Genomic DNA, 12578 nt, shown 5'->3' with positions numbered 1-12578 from the left:
GTGTGGCCGAAGTGGTGAGAGCCTTCGACTTAAGTAAATGGCACTATCCACCAATCATGAAGGACTTTTGATATTCTTCATTTTGATAACAAACCAATATAAACAAACTGTCCTTGTGAATCAGTCTGTCAGTAAGTGAAAACTATTAAAAATCCCTGCAACAGCCCCTTAGCTTAGCCTTCACATACAAAAAGAAAAATCAGCAGGGAACTTTAATTTATAATATGTTTGGCTCACCTCGCTGTAGTGCAGAAGTTGCCAGTAGAAACTGTGGCATAACTCCACATGACATCCATATGAACAATCTCAGCTGTGCAGAAACTACCTAGACCATCACATTCACCATTCACAGGCTAGCCTAGTTTTTAAAAAGGAAAAAAAAGGGATTTAAAAAATTAAATTGCCTGCCCTATCTCAAAGCCTTTCATCCAGTTGACACAATTATGAACCTTCCAGTGGTTAAAATTAGCACCTATCTATGGTACCAGCAGATTGTAATGATTGTCATTAGTGCCAGACTGAACTTGAGTAGGTGATGTCGCTCATCTCTACCTTATTTCATGCACTAAAATAATTAGGATTATTGGAAGATAACCTTCCTGCAATCCAAAATGACCATGTTTTTAATAACAGTCAACTTAACAGAGGATTCTAGTCATTTACACATTGGTTCAATTGTATGTTTTTCGTGAGCAAGTATCACTGAACATGACACTGCAGGCTGTAGCTGGTAGAACCCAAGTGACTTAATTGATAATGATTGGCAACTTATAAATCGCCCCCTCCCAAACAGAAATATAGCCTATCAAGACATCAAAGATCTATTTAATTCCCCCCCCCCCCACCCCCACTCTCCTATTATACAGCTAGGTGACTTAAGTGCTGACAATCATCTATGGAACAGTGATAATACAAATAGATGTATCAACTATACAACTGGTTCCTCTTTAAAATTTAATTTTTGACTAATGAAAACAGGAAACCTGATACATTTTAGTATCACCCTTGGCACATATTCTTCAATCGACATATCACCTACAGGTTTAGTATGCATGTGATACAATTACATGTCCACTATTGCCAAATCATTTTAATGGTACCACATTTAACACCCACTGAATGCAGTGGCTCCACAAAAACCCAGTTGGGATACACCCTTAAGCCTACTTTACTATCCCAAAAAAGAATATTGAGGATTTTTTGTTTTGTTTTGTTTGTTTGTGTGTGTGGGTGGGTGTGTGTGTGTGGGGGGGGGGGGGGGGGGGAGTGAAAGTCTGAGTCACATTAACACAACCTAGATCACAATATTATTTGTTTTCAATGACCAATGTTAGCCAGTTTAGGTTGTCTTCAGATGTGGTTACCTAAAAAAAGTTAATGTGCAACAGTTGCAGTAAAGAGCTTTTAGGCAACTAGATCAGAAGATAGCCTATACGGCTAAAACTGGTCTTCGAAAATAAGTAACATTAATATTACTTAAATGCTATCCCAGAACCTGATGACAGATGCAGTGTAGCGGCAACAAAAATTCAATATTAGTAGTTCACACAATTATTGACCACATTTAAAATGCTGTCACATTGTACTCACAGTAAGAAGTATGTTAAAAGTATAACACAATAAGAGAGGTATTACAGTCAGAGGCAGCATAACTTACGGTACACAAATAAATGGACTTTATTAATCCAGTATTTTGAGAAAACGAGAGCAACATAGTTTACACACAGCAACAAAAAGTTTCATAAAAGGTTTAAAACTAACACTCTACACAAAATGATGAAAGGAAAAATGTTTATCGCTTACTCCATTTTCATGCTGTCTAATGAAGACATATGTCATAAATGTTGAGATGCATGAAAAACTAGGTTTTGCTTAAACTGGAGTACAAATTACCCAGTTTATATTTATCCACTGTTTCACAATGAAAGCACTTCATGGCTTCCAACATACCTTAAGCATTATTCTTAAACTTTTTCTCATTTAACATTCTTAAAGGAAAATATTTAAGAAATTAACTCATTTGTAATCAGAGATTTCAGGTTATTTTATACATGGGAGTTAGAATCTTTAAAGGATCTGGGGTTGTCCAACTGTGATCTAGACAGTGTTTACTCAGACCATTTGAATATACAGATCACTGTGTTATCTCCTTGCTGGCATAACTTTTACTAAAAACAAATGTGAATGCCCACACACCATGTAATGCAATACCATGATGGGAGTTAGTTCTGAGCTGTCAGGAATCTAAAGAACATTGTCATGCCAAACCAATCACCTCTCTGATAAGTCTATACTTCACACACATGACTACAAGTAAAAGCATGCTATTTAATCACACAGCAGAAGTAAGACTGTTCGTATGTTGCTTCAGTTATACATGTATAATAGAAGGCAAAGTGTGGATCAAACTGTAAAACATAAACAACAAGTCTTTGTTGACTGGAATACCTGCAATTTTAAACTGATATTTTCAATGTAGCCAAATTATTGGTGACACATTATGCTGGAATGCTGGCCTCAAATAATTTTTTCTCTGATTGTATTCAGCACCAAACTTCCAAAATGTTGTATCCTATGTCCCTTTTACAGATTCAGAATTCAACATTGCACTAGTGCAATGCTACGATAATTCCCCAGGAACAGATGTCGCGCACAATCAAATGCTGAATCACCTTACTGGGAATACGAAACAAGAGTATCCTGATGATTAACAGGATCTGGCAAAAGGCAGTCTCTTCAATACAAAAGACAGAAAGTATCATATTACCATTTCTGAAACCTGGTAAAAACCCCAGGCAGCAGACTGAAAAGTTTAACAACGGACCTAAACAAATTCTTGGAACAGATAGCCTATCAGAGTTTCCAGGTTTTGGAAACATGAAATGTGCTTCCACTGTTTCACTGCAGATTTGAAAAGCCTACATTGACAATAAAGCACCTTCTGCCATTGGAGTCACTGTCAATAACCTTTACACATTGACATACAAAGGGCATGTGATGCAATGTGGCAATTGCACACCTCCTTGGGGCAAATTGACAAGTTCTAACAAAGTTTTTCCATTCACTGATTTTGAACTGTATTCGAATATAAATGCATCAGTCCATCTGTTCCAGGCCTACTGGACTCTGGCCTGCCTTGTGGCTAGAGCTTTCCGCACTAGTAGCACAGTTGATAGTCTCCTTGTGTAAGCAAAAGGTATTCATCTTTTAAAGTATGTTGTAAACATTTTATGCTAATTACACAATTAAGATTCATTAGAAGAAAATCACAACAACATGATTCTTTTACAGAACTGGACTTCCTGAAAACAAGAGGGGTAACAATGACAGGGAGCTTTTTTTGCCTGTCTACTCTGCAGACAGAGGATCCCCTGTGGTGTCTGCCCATGTTGTATGAGTGGATCTTCAGTGTGGCACCACAGATTTCAGAAATCCAAATACTGATTGCTCTAGGTTCTATTTGGTTTTCAGTGAGTTGGTACAGTGGAAACAAGGGACAAGGGCTCAAATTCTCATCTTTCTGCCACTTCCTTCCTCTTTCCAAGTTTGTGCTGCATGTCTAATGATATCGCCATCAGCAGAACATTAAATACTAACCTATTTCTCCATTTGATCCTAAGTGACCATGTAACGTTTAGTACAGTAATATTGATGGATTGAAGGACAGTGAGAAAGTCATCTAGGGATTTTGTAACACATTTTTATGAACGATACTCCCTCCCCACTGCACGTACTATTTACACTGATAGCAAAACATCTTTCATACAGTATACTTGCCTTGTAGGAGCCTTTGTCTGTAGACTTCTTCCCACTGATCTACCTTCACCTGTATGTATCCTACACTTTATTTTATCTACTCTTAACTTGTGGTATTCCATATGTTATAACGTGTGACAACCCTGGAGTTCTTGGCCCAATCTATCCTAAATTACCTGCAAAATTTTACTTTATTTGTTTGTTGTTTATTTCATGCCTGCTACTTCAAAAAATTCAAGTACTTCAAATTGATGATTTAAAAAAGGATAACTTATGATGAGAATGAGAGTCTCAACTCGTGTAGCTGGTGTTAACATTACTTCTTCATTTTAAACCTCTGCCTCAGTAAAGTCCAAAAGATGGATTTTTTAATCTGTACACTTTTGTTGCTGGTTAATAATATAAAGGGGCCAATAACACAGTTGAACTCTTAGAAACTCCATTCCTCACACCACGACCTCTGTCGTTGTCAATAAAATGGTCTCAAAAGTCATTCATGCTATATGTTTTCCATCATATTTTTAAAAATAACTTCAGGCAATTGCCAGCATGCTTTTTATTGCCTGTCTCAGGCTTCCTAACTTTTACCACTTGTCTTTAATAATTGTATGGTGACTGACACATTAACTACTACTTTTGAAAAACCTCTCTTCATATAATCTGTGTGTGAATTTTAGTATAAACTTCCTGACTGACTTCTCCAGGGAAACCAATGTTAATTGACTTATTTCAATGTAATAACTTGCTATGGAAAGTACTTTCCATCTAGAGTTCAGAGAAACAGATGCACAATCATAGAAGATTTATTCATAGGTTGTTCTCTAGTTGAAGGGAACAGTGCGAGAAAAACTACTAATTGCTTGTTAGAGCATGATGAACTGAAAGTAATTAGGCAAAGTCATACCCCAAAGTAGTGAACAAAAGATTCAAATATAAGATTCGGCTTGTGATGCAGACATTTAAAGCCAATCTCCAAGAAGAAACTTGGCAAGAGGTCTACAATACACACAACTTGAACAATAAATGTAATAAATTTCTTCATATCTTTATCATATTCTTTGTTAGTTCTTTCCCATTTAAAAATTGTATGCAGATATGCTATATCAATAAGTGGCCAAGGATAAATAATGATGTGGGACCATCCTGTAGGAGAAGCCAGGAGTTGTATTACGATCTGAAGAACAGTAAGATTAACCACAGACAGTATTGAAAAGTGCTAAAACAGGCTGAAACAGTGCTTTAGACCATAGAGAATAGAAATGTCTGAGAACAAAATTAAAACTATATGGCCAACTGTGAAAGAGGCATCGGGGCAGACTGTGAGAGCTCAACATTTTACACCTCTTTTCTGTGAGAATGTAGCTGTTGGTGATCGACCAAAGTTGTGAAAAATATTTAATGATTTATTGTCAATAGTCGGCATGTTAAATCAAAATTTTGTTGATATAGGCAAATATGCAGAACTCTTAGAAGTTGGTTTCTGAGACATATACATCATACACATGTACATAAAACACACAAAGACAAAATTGAATCAATTATTACATCATTAAGGAGTAAAGATTGTTTTTGGTATTAGAGAATGCAAGTAGGATAATGATCACTGCACTGCACATTAGTTCTGTTCAGCCACCTCTTCAGTGTGTCTTTCATGTGTGGCCAGTTTCCTGAGAGATTGAAATACCAGTTTGCAAAAAGAGTGAAACAGGTAATGTAGACCGTTACCAGCTAATTTCTTTGCAACTAGTGCCTTCAAAAGTTCTTGAGAAAGCAACATATAGGAAAGAGGTGGAATGTCTCAATACAGATAAGTAGCTGTCGGATTCACAGTTCAGCTCCAGGAACAGGGTATCCACAGAGGGTGCAACTAATTCTTTCATGTTTCAGGCACTGTCAGGACTAAATAATAGGTTCAAAAAAAAGAAGACATTTTCTTTGATGTAAAAAAGGCATTTGATTGTGTGGGCCATGGATAAGTAGAAATGTTATGGAATGAGGGAGAAGTTAAACAATGGTTCATTTGCATATCTTGAAAGTAGGAGGCAGAAGGTTGTCTGCCATCGATAACAGGGAGGAGGTCTTAATCGGACTGGAGTCACATAAAGTATGGGATGTTGAAGGCTTCTGTTGTAGGTCCATTGCTTTTCTTGATACATATCAGTGATCAATTAATAAACACGAAAGATCACTTCTCTTTTTTTTCCTCCAGATGACAATAGTGTTGTCAAAAAACATGGAACATAATGTAAATAATACAGAGGAGAGTCAGTAATTTCAGCATCTGTCTTTCAGAGAACAGGTTAATGCTTAACTGCAACAAAATGCAATACATGCTGTTTCTGGCGTGGAACTCTTGTGAACGTGAAATTTTATTGTCCCAAGCTGGCCAGTCACTGAAGTTGCCCATTGAAAGTCTAAGGACTGAGAGTAGGTGGAAGACACTGTTTGAAGTATAAAGTTAAAGATGTTGTGCAGGAACAGAATGTAGCTGTCTTCACTACAAGAATGACCTCCAGTGTCTCTGGTTGTGAAATGCAAAGGCTTGTTTACTTTGCTAGCTTTTACATGTCGTTTCTTCTTCTTTACCTCTTTGGTAGCACCCCAGTCTGTAGTCCTGAAACTGAAATCCTTAATAAATAATGGATAGTGCTTGTTTGATAATGAACACAACTCCACAGTTTTGTATTCACTTTCCCACATATCTCAATATTATACTGTTAGGACAATGACCAGTTCCTTCAATTTGCAACATAAGTAGTACATAAATCAGGTTAGCTCTCATATTTGACAAAAGTCCAGTAGCAGAATTTATTAGCTTAGTTATAAAATTGTTGAAGCATAGTTTTTAGAAAAATTATCAACGAATTGATAGCTGCTGTACAATTTGCCAAAACAAAATTATTGAGTGTGACACAGAAAGAACCCAAGTTCAAATTTATGTCAAGTGTCACAGTAAACTTTGTGTCTTGTAGACATCCATCCAAGATAATACACATACATATTTGACTTGGTCCTGTTTTTAATGAAGGTCACAAAATACAGCAATCAGTTGTTCGAATGAAATTGATGGTTCGACTGTTATTTACAACACAGTTTAATCAAACTAATCCTAAACTTAAATTGGAGGAGAAACTAGGATGTTTCCAGAACGAGATTTTCACTCTGCAGCGGAGTGTGCGCTGATATGAAACTTCCTGGGAGATTAAAACTGTGTGCCCGACCGAGACTCGAACTCGGGACCTTTGCCTTTCGCGGGCAAGTGCTCTACCATCTGAGCTATCGAAGCATGACTCGCGCGAAAGGCAAAGGTCCCGCGTTCGAGTCTCGGTCGGGCACACAGTTTTAATCTCCCAGGAAGTTTCAGACACTAGGGTGTTTATAGACACAGACATTACTTTCTTTCCGCTGAAATCAATGTGCATTCTCTTGTGGAAATGTTAGCACAGTTAATGTCTCTTGCAAGGTGGTTACTGGTAGTGGACTGAGGATTTTGGGTGGCACTCACATATGAAGAAATTATTGTTTCAGAAACTGCACAATTGCCTGCAAAACTGCTAGGTCAGATTTTGCTATTCAGGATGATTGTAGGTATTAACAGTAATTCTGTTTATGAAATATGTGGTGGTCTAGGAAATTTGAAAAGTTTATGAAACCATTTTATCCATCCACAATGAGAATACCACACACAGGCATAGACATCATATTGAAAATCTATGATAAACTATGCAAAAATTTTAATGGTTTAATCAATCAGTGAAGTATACCACACTGTGCATAAAGTTCAGGTCAGTGAAGGAATAATGATGGACTCCAACAAGCAGAGGCAAAATCTGCAATGGAAAATGGGGTTACTTCTGAACTTCAATTAGATTCACAGAAATGGAAAAATGTCGCTGAAAAGTTGCAATGCCAGTATTATTCATGAGTGTTTGCAAGATGATTGGATCTACTGATCAGCCCACTAAATACTTACTACTGGGTGTTAAATTAAGAAGTTCAGTTATACAGTATCTTTTTACTATGAAACTTTATGCACTAGAAGAATCAGCCCATTAAAATAAATAACCTGAACAGCAGATCATGGTGCAATTATGCCTAGATAACATTTTGAAATATTTGTGTATGACGGGGTTGGAAAGTTTCTAGCCTAACAAATAAAGAATGACAGAAATTTCATAATACCAATTATATTTTTCAATATAATACCCATGTACATTAACACACTTGCGGGAACACTTGGATAACTTCTACAAACCAATCAAATAAAAGGTCTTAGATTGCAAGTCTCAATCTTCTCTCAAACAGTGCAGGAGGTGCAAAGTATAATGCATTGATAGTTATGCCCTTTTGCAAGTAATCCCCCATAATTACCCCTTCTGCATCCCAGAAGACCAACGCCATAACCTTAGCGGCTGATTTTTTGGGTAGGGGATGAAGGATGTTTCCATTGTTGTGACTTGTTTTGTCTCACGATCAAAGTGGTGAACCCACATATCGTCCATTGTAACATACCTTGCAAGAAAGCCATTTTCATGTGCTTCAAATTGGCAGATGATTTCTTCGCAACACTGCACACCCTCCCATCTCTGATCTGCAGTCAAAACTTTTGAGACCCACCGAGATTAAACTTTTCGCATTCCCAAAATACCTACAACACTGTGATGAGCACGTCTATGGGAGATTCCAAATGTGGTTTCAATGCAACATTGTTTGACGATCCTGCAAAATCATATCATGAATTGCAGTCACTGTTTCAATGGTGACAGGCCTTCTGCTCCTTGCCGCATCTTCCACACTACTTATTCCACATTTGAAGTTGGATACCCAGTTTTTCACTGTTGCATATGACAGACCAGTGTCCTTAAGTGTATTCTGCATGTCCTCCGCAATTTTCGTGGGCATCATTCCCTCCAATTGAAGATATTTAATCACAGCACGGTTCCTGATTCTCTCGAGATACACCATTTTGCGTACACTACGGTATACAATGCATCCTAGCAGCAAAATTAATGAAGCTGGAGCTGTGAAATTTGATTTGCACACCCATAAAGGGTCACCATAAAAGTAGGTGGTGGTGTTTGTGCGAGACATTACGGTAACTATCTCAGATAGAAAACGTTTCGACTGCCCTTCATACATGCCAAGTATGATAACTGTAGCAAGGTACACTAAAGATCAGAGAAAGAGAAAAAAGTTATCAGGAGTTTTAATCATAGCAGATGGAGTAATTCCAGCTTGCTGTATTTTACACTCTACCGGTATAACCTTGTTAGAGTTATATTTTGGGGCAACTCTGTGCATGAGCAAGAATATTCTTAGCTTAGAAAATGGTGGCAAAATTGATATGGGTGTCTGTCTGGGAACTTTGCGTAGGCCATTGTTGAGGGGTCTTGGAATTCTGACTCTGCTGTCCTTGTACATATAATTCATCATGGGATTTGTTGACAGTATTGACTCCTCCTCACAGTGGACATTTGATGGAAAAAAGATCTGCACTCGGTAACTCTTCCTTGAGCATTGTCCAGAAATAAGTGAATTGTTCAACAAGTTTCATTTTTAATAGGCTTCCAGGGAAGAGAGACCTAAGTTATAAACCCTGTGTATTTAAATCCAAGTTGCAAAGTTTCCTTGTGGCACACCACTCCTATTCTGCAAAAAAATTCCTTGCAGTGTTGAGAATGTTTCTCTGTCTTGTATTATTTATTCGTATACTTCTCAAATTTGTGTTTTTATTAATTCTTTTTGTTTACAAATTTTCTTATTGGCATTCTGTATACTGTCTACTGACTTGTTCCATGGCCAAGTAGCTCTGCCATAGGTAGACAGCCAGACAGATAGCAGAAAATAAATAACTGAAAAAGAGTAAATTCAGAGACATGACAGATAACCATGTTCAGAGTCACATTCCACATTCAGGTGAGGCTGTATTCTGCTTGCTTCGGAAAAGTTCCACAGTGATAGTAACATTCTTAAAGTCCTGGAGCTGTAACAAAGCAGACAAGAATCTAGAACTTCAGCCAGGAATAGTTACAATTAAGTGTCTCGAGCCATTTATTAAATACAGAAATATGATCTTTAAGTTAAATTTTTCAGTCTCACAGAAAAATCAAAATGGGTTTGTTTTTCCCTGAATACAGTATTTTACATGTCTTTTTAAAGTGTTTCCTGTACATTATGAAAATCTTTAAATCTGGTTGGTGAGGATTCACAGTTTACAAGAATCAGAAACCATTTATCAAGATGGGTCATCATTTTCACAATTGAGTCCAGTATCAGTGGTATATACATTCTTTAGTTTGTTATAAAATTTCTCAAAGATATGAAATAGAGAGTATGACATGAAAGAAGAGAGGGACTGGGATGAGTGAACAAGAAGGTTGAAATACTTTATAAAACAGAAAAACCATTTAGTTGAGGCACTAAGCAACCACACAACTCATAAAACTGCAGGGGATACTTGATCAGTATTGGCCAGTCAGTTTCCACAAATCCCATTTACATTGTTCAGATAAAACTTGTAACTTGATTTTCTGACCTGCAATTCCTCATCCACAAAAGGGTTAAAATTTCTTGTAGGACTTTTTTTGTGACTACTATTGATGAATATTCTTTACAATTAGAATCTACATATAAGGACCAGTCAAGTAAGACAAACAGAAAAAAGTAAACTAGTTATTATTTCAAAATTACTTGCCACAGCTGTTAATGCATTTATCCCACTGAGACAAGACACCCAACACCTTCATGGAAAAAGTTTGCCATTGCCTATGAAACAAAGATTGTACCCATGCATACACCTCTTTGTCTGAAGCAAATCAATGGCCATGAACATATTTCTCCAGAGCTCAGTAAACACAAAATTGCATGGGGAAGACCAGGACTGTATGGAGGATGTGTAATGGCTTCCCAGCGAAACTTCTGCAGCATACTTTAAACAAACTTGCTACATTCATTTTGTTGCAGGATAATGCCCACCCACATGTTGCCAAGGTAGTTTAGAGTTCACTGAAAAAGTTTCACTGGAAAGCCCATACAGTCAGATCTCTCCCCACATGATTCTCGTATGGAGGAGGCCTGAAGAAAGACACTGATGGCCACCAATTTGCTGTGGACGAAGTAGTGCACGCCTGGGTACAATCATGTTCCACAGGCAACTGCAAACATTTTTTCCATGAAGGCAATAACAGTCTTGTCTCACTGTGGGATAAATGTAAGAACAATAATGGTGATTACTTTTGAAACAAATAATTTAATTCCTCCGCCCCCCCCCCCCCCCCCCCCCACATCTGTTTCATTTTCATTTGATTGCCCCTTATACAACAATGGTTACAGTTTGACTTCCTGGCATATTGAAGCTTGCACATCACAAAATCCTAGGCATCTATCTGTTTCTAACATACCATTTTCATCATCATTCTTGCAGATCAAAGCATATTTTGGAAAAGAAAGTTTCTTCTTCACTCTGATAAAAAAATAACACACTTGTCTGCACATACCTGGACAAAACTGAAATTGTTACCAGTATTTCATCATAAAACTTCCTTGCAGTTAGAATGTCCTGTTGATTCATATACCAGCTTGTCAAAGCTTTTAACATACTTAAATAAATTTAATTTCTAGACACCATACTCGTGCTCTTCGCTTAGAAGAATGGTGTGATGCAGCTCCCCTGTTACTATATCCTGTACAAGTCACCTTATCTCTGAATAGCTGCTGCAACCTGCATCCATGTGAAGTTGTTTGTTGTTGCCATCCCTTTACAATTTTACCCCCCCCCCCCCCCCTTACCGCAATCAGACTGATATCTCAGGGTGTATCGTAACAATCAATCGCTTCTTTTAGTTAAGTTGTGCCATAAATTTCTTTTTCCCTAGTTCAATACAGTACCTCTTCATCAGTTGCTCAATGTACCCATTTAATCTTCAGTATTTTTCTGTAGCACCACATTTCAAAAGCTTTTCTATCTTCTGTCCACATTTTATATTCATACAAATCTACGCCCCCTGACAAACACCTTCAGAAAAAAAACTTTCCAACACTTAATTTATATTGGATGTTAAAAAAGAGGAATTTGTTAAGACAGGTTTTTGTGCCATAGCCGATTTGTGGAGACATAATTAGAAACAATAAAACTAGTTTAGGTGCAGGATTTTTAAGCATCTGTTCTTTGTTAGTAGTTCATATAGTTAATAACAATGGGAGAGCTAGTATAACTGAAGTATACAGTGTGGGTCAAATGAAGGAGTTGAGCTTTCTTGCAGGTCACAGGCAGTACTGTGATTGCCTGCACCCAGCTTGAAATGGTTAAAACACATTTTCCTGTATTTGGCTCTGCTCCACAGTTCATTGTTTAGTCAAGTGCTGTACAGTTTATGTTCCGTGCTTAAGCACTATGCATTAACTGTCTGGAACAACGAGAATTAAAAATGGAAGCCTGGTGTAAATTCTGTTACTGACAATTCTGTCAACCTGCTTGGATCATCATCATCATCGTTTATATAACCATCTATTACTGCTATGTGGTGTGCAACAGCACAGCACCTCTTAACATTTGTGCGTCTCATACTACATAATAAAATATGAACAGTTGCTACAAATTGTATAACTCAGAATTTCTACCTCTTGCAGTCAGCTTCACTCCCTCGCGTCTTCAGACTCTTTCGTGCTCTGGGGCTCAGACATTTGCCTGTTGTTAATGATGCCAATGAAGTAAGTTGTTGTTTTAAGTTGGATCTATCTATCTGTCTCTGTGTGTATGTGTGTGTCACATGCTACTCTACTACAGTAATACACTTCATATAATATAAAACTACATCTACTAG

At 37.4% G+C, this 12578-nt stretch overlaps 1 protein-coding gene across 4 annotated transcripts in view; it reads left to right on the top strand.

The window, feature by feature from the left end:
* The window catches only part of LOC126334514 (H(+)/Cl(-) exchange transporter 7), a 239179-nt gene that overhangs the window by 225812 nt on the left and 789 nt on the right, over positions 1-12578 (top strand). For all 4 annotated transcript variants that reach the window (XM_049996862.1, XM_049996864.1, XM_049996863.1 and 1 more), the window contains one exon: positions 12385-12465. In XM_049996862.1, the coding sequence (XP_049852819.1) occupies positions 12385-12465 (81 nt within the window). The remainder of the gene's footprint in view (positions 1-12384; positions 12466-12578) is intronic.

The sequence above is a fragment of the Schistocerca gregaria genome, chromosome 2 (genome assembly GCF_023897955.1).
Source record: "Schistocerca gregaria isolate iqSchGreg1 chromosome 2, iqSchGreg1.2, whole genome shotgun sequence".
NCBI classification, from domain to species: domain Eukaryota; kingdom Metazoa; phylum Arthropoda; class Insecta; order Orthoptera; family Acrididae; genus Schistocerca; species Schistocerca gregaria.
Note: the sequence above shows the minus strand (reverse complement) of the source record. Positions and strands in the feature narration are given on the sequence as shown.